Genomic DNA, 21,579 nt, shown 5'->3' on the forward strand with positions numbered 1-21,579 from the left:
TGAACCATTCCTTCATTCATTTCTTACTGACTTTCTTCAGCTGTGTTTCAAATGCTGTTCTAGAGAAAGACAATGACAAACAGATCAGATGAGGCCTCTCCTCTCTGGTAGGGGCAATAAGCAGGAAATCAAGCAGATGATTAAGTAAGCAGGCAAGTGCTGGTCAATCAGAAAAATGAGTGACAGTGCAATGAGCACACTGGGGCCTGCGCACACTAGGACCTGAGGGCCGCCAGGAGACTACGGTCACTCCCAAAAACCTGGAGTAACTGCAGCCCCAGACCTGTGCCTGTGAAGCAGGCACACTGTGGGCTTGCTGTGCCTGTCTTTTCCCAACCTCTGCCTTGGTAGCAGAATCCCAAAGAAAGACGAAAATCAGAATGACCGGCTCCCCGTGGTGGCTCACACCTGTAATCCCAGCACTTTGGGAGGCCAAGGCAGACGGATCATGAGGTCAGGAGTTTGAGACCAGCCTGGCCAACATGGTGAAACCTCGTCTCTACTGAAAATACAAACAATTAGCCAGCCATGGTGGCATGCAACTGTAATCCCAGCTACTCAGGAGGCTTGAAGCAGAACTGCTTGAACCTGGGAGGTGGAGATTGCAGTGAGCCGATTATCATGCCACTGCACTGCAGCCTGGGCAACAGAGCGAGACTTGGTCTCAAAAAAAAAAAAAAATCAGAATGACTGATTGAAGTTTTATTCTTAATTTGGAAGTTGTACTTATTTCAACTGATTTTACAATTTTTAAAATACATCTTAGTAACTTGTTCAGTCTTGAAATTTCACGATGTTCTGGATGGGAAGTTTTAATTCCATAAAAAAGTGATAAATGTCTTTATGGCAAATACTCTTCACAGTATAAGGTACTAAAAAACAGATGTTCTGTTTGGCTTCAAAAATTACACTATAATTACTAACACACACATAAACTAAAAAAGTTCTGGCCTAGCCATGATCTAAAAATATTAATGATGTGTCTTGTCTTTGCATACACACAAACACACACACACACACACACACACACACACACACAGGAAAACTATAATTTTGAGATTTGGCATATTATCAATAAGAATATTATAAGCAGCACTAAAGAAATGATTTAGTGAAAGACATACAGAGCCTGGTATAAGGAAATATCTACACCGGGAACCAGGAGACTTGGGAGCCCATCTTGTTCACCAATAATTATGCAGTTGTTTTACTTCTTTGGGATTCATTTGATTTAATTATAAAATAATGTTTGGAACAGATCAGTGGTTTTCAGACATGGTTCATTAGGGGTTTCATGTCACTGATAAGGAAGAGAATAGGCCTCTCTCTTCAAACAAAGTAGCTTTGCTCTCATCAGAAAGGGTTGACACCCACCCCCTTTTCTTCTTACAACCAACAGACTAGGTACTATCTAAATGACACACTAGGTTTTAAAATCCATCAAGAACATGTAGCCTTCTCTTCCCTTTCCCCAGGTCCAAGAGCATCCAAGCTGAAGAGGGTTGGCCTGAGGAAGAGGCCACCTGTTTTTCCTTCTAAGCACCAGTGCAGTGGGTGAGATTAGCCCTGAGCAGACTGCTGGGCCCCTGACCGCCTTAAAATGGCTAGTTGACAAGCTTCTGTAGGAAAGGGCACAGTACTGCGTGTTCACCAAGCTCCTTGCAGGGCAGGTGACAACGTTGGGGTTCAGTGAGGGCAGGTGGCACATGAGAACGACAGGGAATATGTGACTAAGTCTAGACTTTCCCTGCATTTTCTGACTCTGAGGTTGGTTCTCCTCCTGCTGAACCAAGCTGTCTCTCCCTTAGAGTTTGGATGGAAAGTCTAGGGGACCCAAGAGTGGCAGGCTGCCTAAAAAGGTCCGAACCTGGGTGGCTGATGCTCAACTGGAGGGCACAGGGTGTGTGGTATGGCAGGTGTTGCCAATGGGGGGAGGGAGACACTCAAATCACCTTGCCTTGAAATGGCATCATCAAATGGCTCCAAGTACATCTCCTTAGAAGCCATTCTTGCTAAGTCCAAGTTAATTACTCCTTAAGATGACCGCTTTTATTAAAACAGAAAAAACCACCCACAATGTTGTACAGTTGAAATATGCAGCGTCCTCTAGTTGTCTTGGACAACTCCAGGGGTCATCAAGACAAGATGATTATTCCCATTCACACATAATTATTCCAGTAACTGTTTTATAATATGGAGTGCAAATATTTAAATTGACTTGGAAATGTTAACAAATTCTGACAATGCTTGTTTTAAGATTATTTTAGGCTATATGAAAATTTAAGCCACAAATTACAGGTATATTACTAAAGAATAAAACCCCAAATTTTTGGTAGCATATTTGTGTTAAAATGTTGTAGGCAAAAATGGTTTCTCTAATTTGACTAATTTAGATGGGGAGTAATGAAAGATGCCTGTGATATAATACAAAACATAATTAACATTAAACCATGCAACACATAAGCATAGTTCAGAGGAGAAAGATCAATGGTCCTTGAAACAGAAATGTCAATCAGTGAGAGAAGGAGATGGAGGGGTTCACGTCTGGGCTCATCCACCAAGGAGTCCAGCCTCACCATGGCAGGAAAGGAGAGCTCAGGCCAGGAATTAGACCAGATTTAAGGCAATGAGAAATGCACATACCACTGAAAAATGCGGAAGCAGGAAGTGTTCTATGAAAGAAACAGTTTAAGGAAAAAGAAATACACACTGCAAAAATCTAGAAATAGAGTGAATGAAAGCCTTCACAGCACAGGTAGGAGAGAGACACCAAAAGAAATTCAGTGAATAGGTATCTTGCCAGATAAGGGACAGACAGAAAAGAAGTGACCAAAGAGAAAACTGCTCTGAATCTCATAACGCTGCTGAGAAGTTGAAAGAAAGGGGCCATCTGTGAGACAATGCTGAGCTTGGGGTGTCACGATGGGGGTCAGGCAAGACAACGGGAGGATGGTAAAAATGGGAAGGCATGGGGTCAGAGCTGAATTCACGGGCAAGGACGTACACCTGAAGGGGCCTGACAAGAGAAGGGCAGTTGAGCCAATCCCTGATGGGCGCTGACCCTCAACTTCAAGGGAGGGATGCAGAAGCCAAGTTCACTGCAGTCTCCATCTGACTTGAGCCTTTCACCTTTCAGAGCCAGCTTCTACACACAGGATGAGCTGCACATGAAAGCCTAGCTCTTCAGGACCCCATCCCCCGAAAAAGTCTCTGCCATTCAGTGCCTGTGCCTCTGCCCAGGACAGATCTGGTATATATTATGTACGTTTGTAGTGATGATCTATTTAGTGTTATTAGTTAGGTCCTACATAATGATTATCTGGAATTATTAGTTAGGTATTCATTACTTCTTTGTGTATGCGGGTGTTGCACAGTAGCTGGGTTGAGGAGTATAGCTTCTTTCTCCAAAAAGACTAAAACTTAACAGAAGAGAGACAACTCATTTCTTAAACCCCTGAATTCTGTGCAAAGTAGGTGCTAAAATGGTTCTTGAATAAAGAGTTCCATCTCCTTTATCTCTCAGTCTAAACTGGATCAACTTATGAGTTACATTACCCAAAGAGGTGATATTACCCAAAGTTGACACTATTCCTAAATAAAAATGAGAGGAACCTGCAAAATTTAAGGATTTTCACAGAAAAACTTAGAAACTGAGCAGAAAAAGATTTAGACAGGGTCACAAAATTAATGGGGAATCATTTCTGTTATTAATATTTCCTGACATGGACCTCAGAAAGCTAAGTATATTTTTTAAACAATTAAGTTATGCTTTGACAACTGGTAATACTTAGTAATCAATCTGATTGCTCTGCATAATGGCAACATTGACTATGCCTTCCAAAGCCATCATTTAAACATACCATAAATTACTATGTTCCTAAGATGCTGACTTAAAAGAATGAAATACTCAAATTCTGCTGTTGAAGTGAAACTTCAAAGGGTGGAGTAAAACCCTTTATAATACAGATTCCACCTCTTTCCCTTATTTAGAAAAAGGGTAGAAAATGTCCTCATGGCAGAAATATTTACAGACTGACAGATGACTGAACTATTTATCTGTCCACGGTTGAATGTAAATCCAGATCCTTGATAGACTTAAAATTCAAAAATATTAAAAGTACCCATGAAAAGAAGTTTCTGCCCAGCTCTAACTTAACACCAGATGACCATTATGGGCCTTAAACCCCAAAGTCTGTGAAAAATGGAGATTCATCTCTTGTATTTAAAAAACATTAATGAGTATCTTCGCTCTGAACTAGAATCAGTACTAGCCATGGACCTGGCCAAGTTACTTAGACTCAGAGTTCTAGTTTCTTAGTGCACAAAATCAGGAAACAACATCTGCCTCCCAGGGCTGATGGGAAGACTAAACAAGCTGATATCCTGTGGAGGTGCTGTGCACAGTGTAGACATAATAAAGGTGAGCGTCAATGTTTCCAGGGATAGACTACAAGAAACTGGTCAGCACGAAGTTACTTAACTTGCTCAAGGCTTCCAGGCCTCTGAGTATGGTGAATATTAATTTTTAAAAATAATCGATTCCTTAGATTGGTATGAAATATAGTGGAAAAGGAAGTGGGCCTAGTACACTACAGCAGGGCTCAGCACACATGCTCTATAAAGGGCCAGAAGTAAACCCCTTGGGCTCTGGATCAGTGTGGGTCCAGCAGGGACCCTGCAGCTTTGGCAACAGCATGGCTCTCCTGAGGAGAAGGTGGGAGATTAACAACAAAACCTGAGTTCGACTGCCTTTCTACTGTGTTACTGTATGATCATGTCCATGGCATGGAACAGAGTGAACCATGGTACAAATGAACATCTGAGCAGGATCTCCAGGCAGAGGGGGCCAAGAGGATAAGGAAACTGGAACTCAAAGAGTGCAAATGACTTCTTGTCATAAGATTTAAAAAAAATCCTGACCATAGGAAAGAAAATTGTTTGATCTGTGATTTGATCCATGAATATGATTCACTGTGATTACTTGTAATACCTAAAAAGGGGGAAAACTGTATTTAAAACAGACAGCCAAACTGGAGAAGTATCTGATCAATAAACCTGTCCTATAAATGGATTCTTCCCTTAGAAATAACCCCTGAACAAGTCTCCAATGGTACAGCAAGACAGTCTGCACTGGCAAACCCAGGCCTTTCCATCTGTAGCCCATGTAGCAAACTTTGGGCAGAGGCTTCCCTGGCAAGTTGTCCCTTTCCTATTCATTTCTGGCCCGATGACCATCAGCTCAACTGAACCTAGTCCAACAGAATCAGAAGCATTTGTAAAAGGTTTTCAGAGGAAAGTCTACTGCAAACTGTGTAATCCTGAATTAGTCCATGTTTTGATTCTACATGTCTTAAATAAGGCTTCAGCTTATTACATGTCTTTTATTACAAATTGAACAGGAACATTTTTTTTTTTAATTTCTTTTTTCTTTTGCTAGTAGCTGCCAGAAACAGAACAGGAGCATTTGAGACTGGAATTCAGTCTGTCACATACTGTTATTTGCAAAGCAATAAATGTTCTAACTCAGTAAGTAAACTTTAGTGGTGATACATCTAAATCATAAAGGCATGATCATTTCTTCTGTGAAGTTATGTTCCCCTTTCTATATGAAAATGGATAAAATCAAAACTTACAGTCCAGCATAGTTTTTCCTTTGTATAAAATGTGAGGAATGTGAATCCACACAAGGGAAAGCAGGGCTGTATTAAAAATAACATGTGATTACACTAAATACGTATTAGTTTGGAAAAGAAAAGGAATACATCATGTTATTAAAATGTCCTAGTGTGTTTCTAAGTAACAGAATCTCTGTGGTCAAATAAACTTACATTAAACTATCATCAGATATAAGCAAATCTTTTTTTTTTTTTTTTGAGACGGAGTTTCGCTCTTGTTACCCAGGCTGGAGTGCAATGGCGCAATCTTGGCTCACCGCAACCTTCGCCTCCTGGGTTCAGGCAATTCTCCTGCCTCAGCCTCCTGAGTAGCTGGGACTACAGACACGCGCCACCATGCCCAGCTAATTTTTTGTAGTTTTTTTTAGTAGAGACGGGGTTTCACCATGTTGACCAGGATGGTCTCGATCTCTTGTCCTTGAGATCCACCTGCCTCGGCCTCCCAAAGTGCTGGGATTGCAGGCTTGAGCCACCGCGCCCGGCCCAGCAAATCTTTTTATACGTTGGAATCTGCTGAAGGTTCATTTGTTTTGTCTAAACTGGGAATTACATTCACAAACATCAAATTTATATGTGAAGCATTTGGGAAGGTAATTTAACTAGTATTGTATTCAGAATAAAGAATACATTATAAACTATAAACCTATTCTAGGGCAGCAGTTCTTAACTATTTGAAGGTTGGACCCCTTTGAAAATACAGCGAAAGCTATAATGGATCCTTTGTGCAGAAAAATACATATATAAGAACACTTTGCATGTATCAAAAGGCTCATAAAGTCTTTCCACCTAGGTATTCATATATCCAAGTTAAGAATCCCTGTCTAGGGTAACATTTTAATTAATTTAAAATAAATTTTGCTATAAATATTTCACTAGAGTGAAGAATAAATCAGAGAGTTAAAGTTAATTTAAGGCAAACTGACTTATTTGCTCCAATTATTTAGCATTTATTCCTCCTTTATTTGGTAATATCTTCAAGCCACAGAAAATTTAAGTTCACAGTGAGCATCTACATACCCTTCACCTATATTCACCAATGAATAACACAGATGCCCCATGACTTATGATGGATTACATCCTGATAAAACCACCATAAGTTGAAAATATCTTAGGTCAAAATGCATTTAATACACCTAACCTTCATCTAAGGTCATAGTTCAGCCTAAGCTACATACATGTGCTCAGAATACTTATTCTTCAGTTAGCAAAATCTTCTAACACAAAGCCGATTTTATAACAAAGCATTGACTAGCTTAAGCAATTTACTGAATGCTGTACTGAAAGTGAAAAACACAATACTTGTGTGGATACTCAAAGTACAGTTTCTTTCAATCCAGTAAATTTTCACCTAATAGATTTATTTATTTATTTATTGAGACAGGGTCTCACTTTGTCACCCAGGCTGGAGTGCAATGGTGTGATCATGGCTCACTGCAGCCTCGACCTCCCAGCCTTAAGTGATTCTCCCACCTCAGCCTCCCCGGTAGCTGGGACCATAGGCATGTGCCACTGTTTCTGGCCTATTTTATTTTTTGTAGAGACAGGATCTCACTGTGTTGCCCAGGCTAACTTAATTGTTTTAGCTTCCCTTGATTATCTTTTCTTAAATCAATTATTATATTCGAGGTTTCACTCTTGGTGATTTTCTGTTATTCCTTTTGCATTCATTAGTTGACATTCTTCTGTAAGAAAAAACTCTGATCCTTTTAACCCTCTTTTCTCTGTTATTATAAAAAGGATTTAGTATCGTATATGTTATAATCCACTGTCATTTATTCTTTGGATCGTCAAACTGCCCTTTCATGGTGGCTTCTATGGTCCTTTCCTGAGTCCTTTGTAAACTCTCCACACTTTTACACTTATTGGTACAAGAAGCTTTTTCAGACACCTTATACTTCTCTGGCCCAGGCTTGTTATGCGCCATTTCTCCAAGGAGTCCTGGTTCTGTTATTGGGAAACAGTATTTAGAAACACAGATCTGGAAGCTAGATGTGCTAACTGCTCTCAGGTCTGCTCAGTGGAAAGAGGCAACAAATTTATTTAGAACAAAACCATTACTTGTACAGATTGCTCAAAGCAAACTGACTTCAGACATTCGTTAAAAATATTTGACACAGTAGGGCATGGTGCCTCATGCCTGTAATCCTAGCACTTTGAGGGGCTGAGGCAGGTGGATCATCTGAGGTCAGCAGTTTGAGACCAGCCTGGCCAACATGGGGAAACCCTGTCTCTACTAAAAATACAAAAATTAGCCAGGACGTAGAGGTTGCAGTGAGCCAAGATTGCGCCACTGCACTCTAGCCTGCGTGACAGAGTAAGACTCTGTCTTTAAAAAAAAAAAAAAATCGACATATATAAAATATAATAAATGAAATTGTGTAAGTCCTTCATTTTTCATAAATTCAACTGAATGAAAATTCAGTGACAATTTATTACAATTCATTTTTCAGAACTAGAAACTTCAAGTATGATGGCAGAGTGAACTCAGCCAGATGACATAGCAGAAGCCAGTCCCTGCACAGAAGGGCTGTGAAGAGAAGGTCAGGGCAGCAGAGAACCATGAAGGGTCTACATGCTCAGCAAATCGCAGTCACATAGGATGTCAGGGTTAGCTTTTCCAGTTCATATTTTTCAAAATACATTGTAAATCTGGACTTTGACATCAAATTTCCTAGTTTTGTAAAATACTATATACACTGTGAAAAATCTGTAGGCTGAATACTGCCCATGGGTCACAATGTACAGTATAAGATAAATTCATTAGAAATCAAAGTGCCTAGTCTACCATGATGGACACTCGAACATTAAAACCCATGAAATCTTAATCATCTATCCCTTCACAGAAGCTTTTGTAAACATCTACTCTATGAAAAACCCTATGTTATGCATACTTACATCCTAGGATTCAACGGCCTAGAATATTCTTAAAGTGGGTGTTTGCATGGCACAGCTAACTCTCTCACAGCCCACAGGTCCCGTGACTGTCATCTGACAGCGAGGGCACCACTGACACCCCCACCCCCATCCTGCTTCTCTCCATAGCACTTACACTATTCGTTGAATGAATGGATGGGTGGACAGCCTTCCTTGTAGCTATTACTGCAAGAGAACATTGTACGATTTATTCCAATTCATTTAGAATGTGAAGGACACCAAAGACTGGCAAAAGAACATCAGAAAATTCAAACTGCCTATGTTTTGGCAGGTGTGTGTGTGTCCCACAATGTATCCCCGACACATGCTGCTCCTATAACTCCTGCCTCATCTATCAAACCTTTTCATCTGGGCTGCATGCAGGTGGTTCACATTTATAATCTCAGCACTTTGGGAGGTCGAGGTAGGAGGATCGCTTGAGCCCAGGAGTTTGAGCTATGATTATACCACTGCACTCCAGCCTGGGTGACAGAGTGAGACTCTGTCAATTAATCTTTTATTTGCATGAGACAGTTCCACGGTCCTCTCCTGTTCTTATTTGTGTTTGGACTTTGACCACTGCTGTCCATGTTTAGACCAGAAGTTCTGGAAAGATTGTGAGAAATCATATGAGGGCTTAGATTAGGCTATTTATTTTTATTTTCACAATGGTTAGAACTATATAAGTCCAAATGAAAATAAATTTGCATTGAAGTTCCTTTTATGGCAATCAATATATTTTTTTTTTTTTTTTGAGACGGAGTTTCACTCTTGTTACCCAGGCTGGAGTGCAATGGCGCAATCTCGGCTCGCCGCAACCTCCGCCTCCTGGGTTCAGGCAATTCTCCTGCCTCAGCCTCCTGAGCAGCTGGGACTACAGGCACGCGCCACCATGCCCAGCTAATTTTTTGTATTTTTAGTAGAGACGGGGTTTCACCATGTTGACCAGGATGGTCTCGATCTCTTGACCTCGTGATCCACCCGCCTCGGCCTCCCAAAGTGCTGGGATTACAGGCTTGAGCCACCGCGCCCGGCCAGCAATCAATATTTTTATTCATAAACTGTCAGTACTGAGAATATTACTTTTTCAGTTTTATAATTTGTGTTTGCAACATAATATAGATTATTTGTGATTCCTAAAGATATTGTTATAATGCAACTAGTTCTTCAATATTTAGACCAAGGCTCAATGAGGCAAAAATCAAACAATAAAAATAACAAACAACAAACAAGCATGGAGAAAAGAACTAGGTCCCCTCCATAGGATCCCTTTAGGAAACAATAATGGAAGATTTTTCTCCTCATAATACTTAAGGGAAGAAGAAGTGTACTGTTTTGTTTGGAATGATAACCTGGAAAAGGGTGGGGATAAACTCCAGTTTCTTCCCAGATGGCATGTTCGTGCTTGCTGCACCATCTCTGGCAAATATGAGGCAAAGCTTTCCATGCCACAGGCCCAAGACTGTGGAGGGTTGGGCCTGAGGCCCGCACCTCTACCACATTATCTGCAGAACAGAATGAATAAGCCAAATATACTACCCCTAACCCCAGCATCGTATTCCAGGGCCTATTTCTTTCCCTAGGCCCTCTGACCAAAGATCGAAGCAAAATATCAGAGGAAAACTAGCTTAAGTCTCACAGTGGGGAGAAGGAAAGTAGGTGTAACATATCTTTAGAAACACAATCTTATAGGAACTGCTTCCCATCTCTCTAGACATAGGTAGCAAACTGCACCCAGAAAGGCCATCCAGGCAACTCAACTGAGGAGTGTCCTGGGTGGGTGACGTGGACAACATCTTGTGAGCAGAGAATTGAAAAACACATGTCCCAAAGACAACAGTTGCCATGCAAAACTAGAAATCACAGACTGGCAAAGCGTGATTTTTTTGAAGAGAAGTTGAAATCTTATGATTTTTAAATACAGAAGTTTCATCTAACAAAAATACATACATATGACCCCCAAATGATAGATTGAGGAACGTTCATAATAGCTCTTCAAAAGGTAATTAACCTAGTTGAATATATAAACAATTTGTGGCTTATTCATATATGAGAATACTATACAGTAATAAGAATGAACTACCATGTACCACAATGACATGGATGGATCTCAAAAGCATGTCACTGAATGAAAAAAGCCAGACACAAAACAGAATGCACAGAATGCCATTTACATAATGTTCAGGAAATAACCTATGGTGCTGACCTCAGGCTGCAATTTGAGGAGTACCAGGAGGGATTTTGGAGTGCTGGAATTCCTTAATTGGGGTCATTTTGTAAAAATTAATTGAGTTGTACCATTATGATATGGGTTTCTTTTTGGTAACATACACTTCAATAAACAGTTCAAAAACAAATCATTGTGCAGGACAAACTGAATTTGACCCAAGGGCTTCCTGTTTATGACTGTGTACTGAAGGAATTTAGGCAAACACTAGATGGTCTGGATACAAAGATTTTAAAAATCCAGTTCATATTTTCGTTATGTTCCCAATTCATACAGTTAACAGATACATTTGCAATGAAAATATACTTGAATAAATGAGAATATGAGCATTCTAAACCAAACAGGAGGGCTGTCATTCCCTCAGGTGCTGCAGGGATAGGATGGGGCCTGAGCTACACTGATGGCCACTAATGGGACTACTGAGCTGCCTGGGACCGTCATCCTAGAGGTCCAAGGAGGAGTATTTTATTTAAGTGAGGGGAGGATGAACACACATGGCCAGCTGCTATGCACATCTGAAGCAAATGTATTCTTTAGGACTATAGCCGCTTTGCTTAACAATGTGTGCCATTTCTCTGGAGAAAGGGAACAAACGATGGTCAGATTCTTGATGACAGGAGAGAACAACTCTGCTAACCCAATGGAAAAGCTCTTTGGTAGCCTCCAAATCTACACAAGAGTTGGGAAGATCCATTGGGATCACTTAAAACAGTGAGTCTTTGCCATGAGGGTTAGAAAACTGTCCTGTCTTGAAGGTTTTAGTTGATGTAGAATTGGCCAATCATCTTTTGGGGATGAGTGGAAAAAGGGGTACTAAGAATGATTTCTTTTCAGAGAATAGCATCTTTTCTGCTCTAAGTCTCCCTAAATGTCAGTGAGGCCACAGCCAATTTTTCTTGAAAAAGGAAAGTCATATGCAACCTAAGAGGGTGCTACATGGACATGCATGTGTGTCTGCATTATATCATCTATGTTGAGTCCAGGGAGCAGTTCATGGAGCCTGGTCTGTAGTTTCCCTGACAAGCCTATAGCAGTGCTAAAAGCTTAAAAAAAAAAAAAAGTCTGGAGAAGTATGCATAATGCCATAGCTACAGTCATTAGAAGAAAATAAAGGCATGGTTCTTTGTCAGGTAGATCTGGAGTTTGGGTATATACTTCAGTCATATTGGTATCCTTTACTCAGATCAATAAGTATTTTATTAGTCTATCCAGGTTGAGTAATTTTTGAAATTCTAATTTATAAATATTCATTCACTTAAGATTCTTGTAAAGCATTTTTAAAACTAGGTATTTCTTGAATGATTCTGACTGCATTTTCAATGGCCAGTTGCCATGCATTATTAAACTTTCTTTTTTTTTTTCCTTCAGAATCTTCCAGTAGACGTCTAGAGTTTAGCTAGAAGTCTTGGCTACAATACAAACAGTGATGGAAAACACATGAGCAGTAACAAGTTTTAATCTCGCTCCTCAGTACTAACATGGACTAATCTGTGGAAGCAGTTTATTCTAGTATCACCCAGGGTGCAGCCACACCAGGACTGTGTTGAAAGGTGTTTTTTTCTTTTAAATGTAGTATCTCCTCATCTTTTCTTCTTACACAGTTCCTGAGAACATTTACATTATAGATAACTAGTACATGGTGGATAACTTCTACTTTTAAGAGGACTACTCTCTTCTGACAGGTATGTTTCATGTCTATCTTACAGGTACCAATGTACAATTACTTTATAGTCAATACTAAGGAGCCATTAATGTTATAAACAAATGCTTATAAATAATATGATAAAGTCCAAAGCTTATTTCTATAATTTCTTAAAAAATCAGCATTTAAATACAAACCTAAATTTGTACCTAAAATTATTCTAGTTTTATGTCTTATCTATAATGAATTTTTGTTAAATATAATTATGTGACTTTTTTTTCAGCTAAGTGAAAACCTGTTATTATGCCTCAGCATAAATGTTAACATGATTGATTTTAAGAGTCATTTAAATAAACATCTTTTGTGTTCATCTAGGAAAATAACATTGCTATAATAATTAATGAAGTTTGGGGATATCACAGCTACATTAAATGAAACAATAAATATATCTTCTGGCAGTTCTGCTAAAATAAAAAAAAATGAAATAGTAAATATGTTTTTCAATATTTAAAATGATATTTTCTAATGTGCATTTTGAATGTGTGAACTAATGTCATTTTTACTTATACATTTGAATATTCATATTTTTCCTTGACAAATGTCTTCCTTATTATAATGAAATGGCACTGAAAAGTTAAAATGGAAATCTATACAATTCTAAGCAATAATTTAACACCATATTCAATATGAAAGATTAGGAAATTTTCACAGCACACATACAGTCAGAATTTAACACTTTCAAAGATTTCCTTTGTCCCAACGTAAATTTCTGATTAAAATTTTAGATTAAAAAAATTTAAGCAATGTATTCAATATTCTAGTCCTTAGTAATTTAAATAGAGTGTAGCATTCTTTCATGTTAATCTATTCAGAGTTGTGGCAGCCAAGAAACAGTGGTCACATGGTGTAGGGACTGAGTCATAAAGAACCTGAGGGGGTTATATTTCCATCAAAATGAAGGTTTGTTTTTTTTTTTGTTTTTTTTTTTTAAATCCCTCCAAGAATCATCAAGTTGTTAAAAAAATAAAATAAAATAAAAAATAAAACAGAAAGAAAGAAAAATAAATCACAAACCCACACACATAAAAGGATCCTGATGTTTTTAGTTTGTTTTTTTGGCTTTAAGGAGTATAGTGTAGTAGTAGAAAGAACAGAGGATATACAGTCTTCTGTTACAACTAACTGCTCAATTAAAAACAAATATTCCAATAACTGATCAGAGGTTTGAGACAAACACGATTAACCTTACAAGCACAAGTCTTGAGGTGCTGGGGGAAACATCATAAAAATGGAGAGGGAGGAGATTTTGTTTTTTAAGACAGTAGCTTGGTTGCTAGAGATATGGAAAAACTAATGAAGGGCAATATTAGTATAAAGGGAAAAACAGCCAGAATGCTTAGTCAGAATGCTAGTTTTACTTCTGAGCTAAAATTAACTACTTTTTAAGGAAAGTGCTATCTTTAAACATATCAGCATCCATGAACAAATGGTACTGTGGAAAAGTTTCCAAATGCATGCTTGGACTTTTATTTGTTAGCTTACAAGGCTGTGCCTTGATTACATCTGAATTTGGTTTGGATTTCTTCTGTGAGATATATGGAGTATATCACATTTATGTACTGAAATCTGCTACTGGTACCTGTGAACTGATAGGCATACTTAAACCAGGGGGAAAAGTTCAAGCGGGCCTTTAAACATAAGATTTAAAAGCAAAGTGACTTATTTACCTAATAATAGTGTCTAAGAGGAAATACCATTTCACTCACAAACTTTCCATTCTAAGTTGTAGACCAGTTAAGTGGAAAAACGAAAGCTTATGTGCTTCTTAAGCGATATTTCCAGTTCTGTTATGAACTGTTTTGAGAGCTTGGCCAAAACTCCTTACATAGGCTTTTCCAGAGGAAAGTCTGTTCACTGTCTGAAGTAACTATGAGAATAAAATCCATTTAGGAGGACATGCAGTCCAGTGGAAAGCACAGCAGACAAGCGGTGAGGAGGCCAGCCCTCAGCTCCACCTCCTCCAGCCAGTTCTGGATGCTCCTTGCCTCAGCTTTTTCTCAGTAAAAGAGGGCCCTAGTGGGGAAAGTCTCAAAGGCCTCTCTTAGCTCTATGCTGCTATGATTTATTAGTAACAGCAGTAGCACTGGAAGAATACTCCAAATAGTATTCTGATTAAGAGAGACTTGAAGGCCAGGCGCGGTGGCTCACGCCTATAATCCCAGCACTTTGGGAGGCTGAGGCGGGTGGATCACGAGGTCAAGAGATCGAGACCATCCTGGTCAACATGGTGAAACCCCGTCTCTACTAAAAATACAAAACATTAGCTGGGCATGGTGGCACGTGCCTGTAATCCCAGCTACTCAGGAGGCTGAGGCAGGAGAATTGCCTGAACCCAGGAGGCGGAGGTTGCGGTGAGCCGAGATCGTGCCATTGCACTCCAGCCTGGGTAACAAGAGCAAAACTCCGTCTCAAAAAAAAAAAAAAAAAAGAGAGACTTGAAACCAAAATCCAAAGCTTTCCATGGGTAGAAAACACTGGTAAAACAGGTCTAAATCAGGGAAATATTGAGTATTCCTGAAGAAGATTTAATATTTTTAAAGGTTTTAAAAATAGAATAATCTAACTACTGCCAAAACTAATAAAACAGAGGTTGTACCACATTAATAAACTGAAAATAAAACAACCAACCAAATGTCATATCATTTTAAATGAGATATAATATTCTCTACATTCTTCGTGAATAAGAAAAAAACACTGCTATCTAGGGTTCCCTCCTACACATTCCATTATTTTTATATTGGTAAACAGTTGCACACTGGACTAGGGGGAGGTTTAGGACCTATACTTAACTTGTACTTATTAACAAAGTGGTGAAAGAGACCCAGCAAGAGACTCAGATGAAGAGTGTAAATAATGAATTCCTCATGGAATCAAGGTTGGCTTGACATTCTTCTTTGCAAGCAACTAGGATAAGAGAATGCAAAAAGATTAGATTAATTGTATAAGACTAACAGAAGACAGAACTAGCACAGAGAAATGAATTTTCCAGAAAGCATTTTTCATTTCCATATGAAGACTATGCTAGCAGCAATGGATGAGCAACTGCGGAAGATGATGCCTTGAGGTAGTATCCTCTCCCTAGAGCTATTCAACCAGGGTAGATATGCTCCCTGGTCAAGAATGATCTAGAATCTTCACCACCAGAAGGAACTCCTGCTTCCACAGGGCTCCATCTCTTACTCCCTAGGAAAGGGCCCAATTACTATATATAAGTGCCTGCCTCCACTGCTCAGCAACTGGAATGCTTCCCAACAACTACAGATAATGCTACTGCCTAAAACTAGGAGGCAGAAGACTCCATTTCATATTTTGATGTTACCTCAGTTTTCATTAAAGGCAGGGAGGGTCTCCTGTAACTTATCAGTCTAAAAAGTGGAGAGACAAAGGAAGGGTCCCTGGCTGATGCTTCTCCTGATGCCATTCGGGGGCTGGTCAGTAGCCCTGAGGCGGGGATATACAAAGAAGCAGGCCCACCACTGTTCTGCTCCCCGCCTTCCCTGCCCTGTGTGCCCTCTCCTTCATCTCTCAACTCTCAGTTCTGCTCCTCACACCTGATCCCGTTCCTCATGTCAAACCTCAACCCAGTACTGGGAAAGCCTCTCTTGACAGTGGCACGAGGCTGAAGGCATCTGGGAAACCATCATGTGGTGTGCAAAGGAGCTGAGGCCAGTCCCCATTCCTCCTGCCAGGCCACCAGGAACACCACAATGTGTTCCTGGCACCCTACTTTGGATCTCTAACACATTCCTGGTGTTTTACATATTTTTTTTAAGTTCCATAGTTTTTTGGTTTCAGCATTTTGGATATATTTTCTGTTAAACAGGTTTTTCTGGTCCAGACTGGGAACCTAAAGTCCATATAATTCAAAGATTCTATGGGAAAACACTTAAAAACAATCAGGCCAGGTGCTGTGGCTCACACCTATAATCCCAGCATTTTGGGCAGCCAAGATGGGTGGATGGCTTAAGGTCAGGAGTTCAAGACCTGCCTGGCAAACATGGTAAAACCCTGTCTCTACAAAAACATAAAAAATTAGCCAGATGTGATGGCACATGCCTGTAATCCCAGCTACTTGGAAGGCTTAGGTGGGAGGATCACTTGAACCCAGGATGCGGAGGTTGCAGTGAGCCAGTATCACACAAATGTGCTCCAGCCTGGGCGACAGAGTGAGATTCCGCCTCAAATGAAAAAACCAAACAAAAACAAAAACAAACAAACAAACAAACAAAACCCAACCAACGTAAAAAATAACTTTATCAAAATCTTCATTTCCCCAAGACCAGGACAAACAGGATTAAGCCTCAAGAAATTGTAAACCTCCAAACAATTTGCCAAGTAGGTGCTATTGCTTGACTTTTGGGTAGAGATAGACGAGAACAGTATGTATGGGAAACCTTTGATTATACCAATTCCTAGAAAAAGTGGTAGGAAAAGAAAGCAGTACATGTAGAAATAAGCAAAGAAAATTCTGTTTGCAGACTGACATTTAAAATATTTTAAAAGCAACATGATTAAAAAACTATGCATAGGAAGAAAAGCAAAGCTTTGTTTATAATCCCATTATCCCTCTTACCAGGTTTATATATTCTATCTTTTTTCATGTAAATATATGTTTTCACAGATGTCTTTAGATCTATTTTTCTCAAACAATAAACTGAAGGTTATGAGTAGACAGACATGGTGAAGAATTTTACTTTCAGAGCTCTGGGCACCACACATCTAGTGTTAAAGTCCCACACCTCTATTCCTACCCCATAAGTCACAGTATATACAACTGACATTGTCTATTTACTAATCTAGGCATTTTATTTTTTAGTTTTTCTATTAATGCACCTGACACTCAAGTGTTAAGTTTACAATTTCATATTTACCTGACAGTAGTTGATTAGGAGTTGTGGGTTTTTTATTTTCGAGTAGGGAAGTGTGGGAGAAAAGAGGATGGGGAGGAAAGTGTGCTCTACTTTAAGAGATTAAGCATTCTGACAAGTGACACTGCCTGGGGTACAGTGCGTGCTTGGTAAATGCCCACCGAATAACTCCAGCAACCTCAAAGAAAGCCAGAAACAGTATCTGAAATGACATTATAATTCCATAGCTTCTTGTTGCCAGGGTCAGACAAGGTCAAGGGCAGCTGTGCACCTAGAAGACAGAGCTGTAATGCAAGAATGTTACAGAATAAATTGGAATCAGGGGCCAGCTTTGATTTAGCTGAGGACCAAGAGTTGAAATTTCCTAGGGAAAGAGTATTTCGAAGGTTGAGGCAAAGCTGGGCACTAAACCTTAATGGGCCAGGAACCACACAACAGCCTTAAGTCAAAACACATAATGAGTCAAAGTTAGATAGCCAAGGCACAGACACAATGTGTCAGGGACAAAGTGATATTGAAAAGGAAGCCCCCAGAAACCTTTACCAAGACCCAATATGGGAGGATGACTGGAAAATGAAACATAAACCTGCCTGCCTGCAGAGACACCCCATGTCTGCCACAGAACAGTAGTCAGCCACAGTTGGTGATTTCCACTTGGGGCTCTCCAACAGAAGCCACTGGACCGTGTGTTGCCAGCACAATCTCTCACCCTGTACTGCACAAATCTGACCACCCAATCATTCTATTCTCTACCCTTCCAATCCAAGCTACACAAGTGCTTCTTTATGTACAGATATATACAGATCAGGAATTTGTATACTGGTTGGATAAGAAGAAATGACAGAGTACGCCCTCGAAGCCATGAGATTTCTAGATAAGACAACTGAGTCTCTCCACATGAGCTGGAGCAGAAGGCAGCACAGAACAGGAAGTTGGACATATGAGCCCTAGCTCTGGCTCCATTTATATTTGGTAGGTGACTTTGGGCAAGTCACTTAAGCTCTTTACGTCTCATTTCCTCTTATTTAATATGAGGGATGAGTCTAGAATAATATCTGAATTGACACCTCCACAAAGTAGTGTACAGATGGGAGCCTTGTGCTAGTTTTGAAATGGGATTCAGAATAGGATTATTAGAATATAAAAAGCTCTTGCCATTTTCAGATCTGTCCTATAATCTCCCTCCTAGCATAGCTTAGTGTGGATTATCACAGCAATATTACACATACCTGACCGGTGCCATCCAGCTACCCAGTGGGCAAATTTCATGCCACTCATTTAGGTTTTTAAAGCATATGAGAAATTATCAGGTTAATAACTAATGACAGTAGGATATTCTAGCCCTCATCTGGTGATTTAAAAAGATATATCATATATAAATGAAGATATTAATTAAGTTAATGAATTCATTCTTGATTCTTAAATCCAGGAAAAAGCAAGCCTGTGTTGAGATGTTAAAGCTGATTTTTTGGTTCTGGGAAATTGTAACCAGTTGGGACTTGGAGGGGTAGGTCTTCCTGAGGCTGGGCCAATCCTGACTGACTCTAAAAGTCTTCTACAGCTCAGCTGCCCTCTGGCACTCAGGCAATGACAGGTCTGGTGGACTAGTTAGTTGACTGTAGCCTGGTGAACTATTAGGGTCTGCAGAGCCCTCTGCTGTGGTGGTGAGTGGATGCCCTCCTGCCAGGACTCAGTTTCACCAATGAGCATCTCTGGATGCATCTATTTTGAATTATTTCATAATGCTTTTAATTTTTGAAATTTTCAAAGAACATACACATTTCACAGGTGACAATAGGGACATGGATGAACCTGGAAACCATCATTCTCAGCAAACTGACAGAAGAGCAGAAGATCAAACACCGCATGTTCTCACTCATAGGCGGGTGTTGAACAATGAGAACACATGGACACAGGGAGGGGAGCACTACACACTGGGGTCAGTTGGGGGGAAATAGGGGAGGGAGGGTGGGGGGTGGGAAGCTGGGGAGAGATAGCAAGGGGAGAAATGCCAGATGTAGGTGATGGGGAGGAAGGCAGCAAATCACACTGCCACGTGTGTTCCTATGCAACAATTTTGCATGTTCTTCACATGTACCCCAAAATGTAAAATGCAATAAAATAAATAAATGGGAAAAAAAAAATTATGATATGTAAATATGGCAATAAATCTATGCTCTGAAGGTTCTCATTTGTATATTTCCATTTTGTGTGCATTTTAAAAATGCAACTGAAAAAGGCCAGGCTCAGTGGCTCACGCTTGTAATCCAGGACTTTGGGAGGCTTAGGCAAGCAGATCATGAGGTCAGGAGATCAAGACCATCCTGGCTAACACGGTGAAACCCCGCCTCTACTAAAAATACAAAAAAATTAGCTGGGTGTGGTGGCAGGCGCCTGTAGTACCAGCTACTCAGGAGGCTGAGGCAGAAGAATCGCTTGAACCTGGAAGGTGGAGGCTGCAGTGAACCAAGATGGTGCCACTGTACTCCAGCCTGGGCAACAGAGTGAGACTCCATCTCAAAAATAAAAAAGCAACTGAAAACAAACAAACAAACAGAACTTAGTGGAAAGATTATGGAGAATGAACAGTCTGAACATCAGACAGTTTGGATCAAGTATTAGACAATGGAACAGATTAGAAGGAAAAAGATCTCAACTGTGGAAAAAGTGACCAACTATGAGAGTGAGGTTGGGAAAGGTGGAGATAAATCAATTAAGGAAAAATTCCAGATGTTGTCTAAGGAGACAATGAAGACATTCCTCCTTCAGGGACAATGAAGACATTAAGGCAATGGAAGGATTTTGGGAATGCAGAGTTAGGTAAGATAATCTGTTCTGTTTCTTAAAAATGTTTATTAGCTTTTCATTATAAAGGTAATACTCACTGCTCATTATGAAAATTAAAGGAAAAAGGAAAACACAAGTCATCTATGGTTCTAGTGCCCAGAGTTTATCATGAATCAGGTATATTTCTGCCAGGTTTGTTTTTGTTTGTTTCTGAGTGTTTGTAAGTATACTGTGTGTATATTTCCTTTTTTTAATATATATTTTTATATTTAATATATATGTTTATATTTTTAATATATATTTCCTTTTTATTTTCACAAAAGATAATATCCCATATTTTAAAATGTCTTTGCAAGCATTTTGTGGGTTCCAAAATATTTCATGAATATACCCTATTTTATAATTCCCCTTTAACCATTATGATTGTCTGAAATATTTTTGCTATTATAATTCTGTGATGAACATATTTGTGCACTTTAGAAATGTTTCCTGAGACTAGATTCCAAAAAGTAGAATCACTATCTGAAAAACAGAGATATTTTCATAGTTTCCAATGCACACTGCTGAATTGTTTTCCAAAAATCTTTATAAATTTACTCTCACATTAGCTAGCAATGGATAAAAATACCATTTCATTGTACTCTTGCCAGAACTAAGAAATGTAGACATGCAGGAATTATATCCATTTAAACTTTAACTTAATATCCAATGTCTGTTTAGTCCTAGACTCGTCTTCTACACTAAGATAACATGAAGGAATACGTGCTCCTATTATTCCTGGCTTTGTGCTCTGCCAAACCCTTCTTTAGCCCTTCACACATGGCATTAAAGAATATGATGCTGAAGGATATGGAAGACACAGATGATGACGATGATGATGAGGAGGAGGACAACTCTCTTTTTCCAACAAGAGAGCCAAGAATCCCCTTTTTTCCATTTGATCTGTTTCCAATGTGTCCATTTGGATGTCAGTGCTATTCACGAGTTGTACATTGTTCAGATCTAGGTAAGAACATAAGCCAATTTTGTTTTGAAGAACAATAATGCTATTCTGACAATTTAAAAGACAGAAAAAGTCTTCACTGAAATTTCAAAAATAATCTCGTTGCTTTTACAAGATTTTTTTCATTTAAGTTTTTAGGTGGAAAGTACACCAAACCCCAAAGTACATCCAAACTTATTTATTTTATTTATTTATTTATTTTGGACACAGTCTTGCTCTGTTGCCAACGCTGGAGTGCAGTGGCACAATCTCAGCTCACTGCAACCTCCACCTCCCAGGTTCAAGCAATTCGCCTGCCTCAGCACCCCTAGCAGCTGGGATTACATGCACCTGCCACCATGCCCAGCTAATTTTTGTATTTTTAGTAGAGACGGGGTTTCACCATATTGGTCAGGCTGGTCTTC

General features: G+C 39.5%; 2 protein-coding genes across 9 annotated transcripts in view; one reads left to right on the forward strand and one right to left on the reverse strand.

The window, feature by feature from the left end:
- The window catches only part of CENPP (centromere protein P), a 279,890-nt gene that overhangs the window by 107,365 nt on the left and 150,946 nt on the right, over positions 1-21,579 (reverse strand). The gene's annotated exons all lie outside the window — the stretch shown is intronic.
- Positions 12,213-21,579, forward strand: part of ASPN (asporin) — a 29,238-nt gene continuing 19,871 nt past the window's right edge. Inside the window, exons 1-3 of one of the 3 annotated variants that reach the window (XM_032260489.1) lie at positions 12,213-12,497; positions 18,815-18,892; positions 20,899-21,178. In XM_032260489.1, the coding sequence (XP_032116380.1) occupies positions 20,923-21,178 (256 nt within the window). In that variant the 5' untranslated portion in view covers positions 12,213-12,497; positions 18,815-18,892; positions 20,899-20,922. Of the gene's footprint in view, positions 12,498-18,814; positions 18,893-20,892; positions 21,179-21,579 lie in introns of all 3 variants that reach the window. The other 2 variants (XM_032260488.1, XM_032260487.1) reach the window with 2 other exon arrangements.

The sequence above is a fragment of the Sapajus apella genome, unplaced genomic scaffold (genome assembly GCF_009761245.1).
Source record: "Sapajus apella isolate SASKATOON/1434 unplaced genomic scaffold, GSC_monkey_1.0 scaffold118, whole genome shotgun sequence".
NCBI lineage: Eukaryota > Metazoa > Chordata > Mammalia > Primates > Cebidae > Sapajus > Sapajus apella.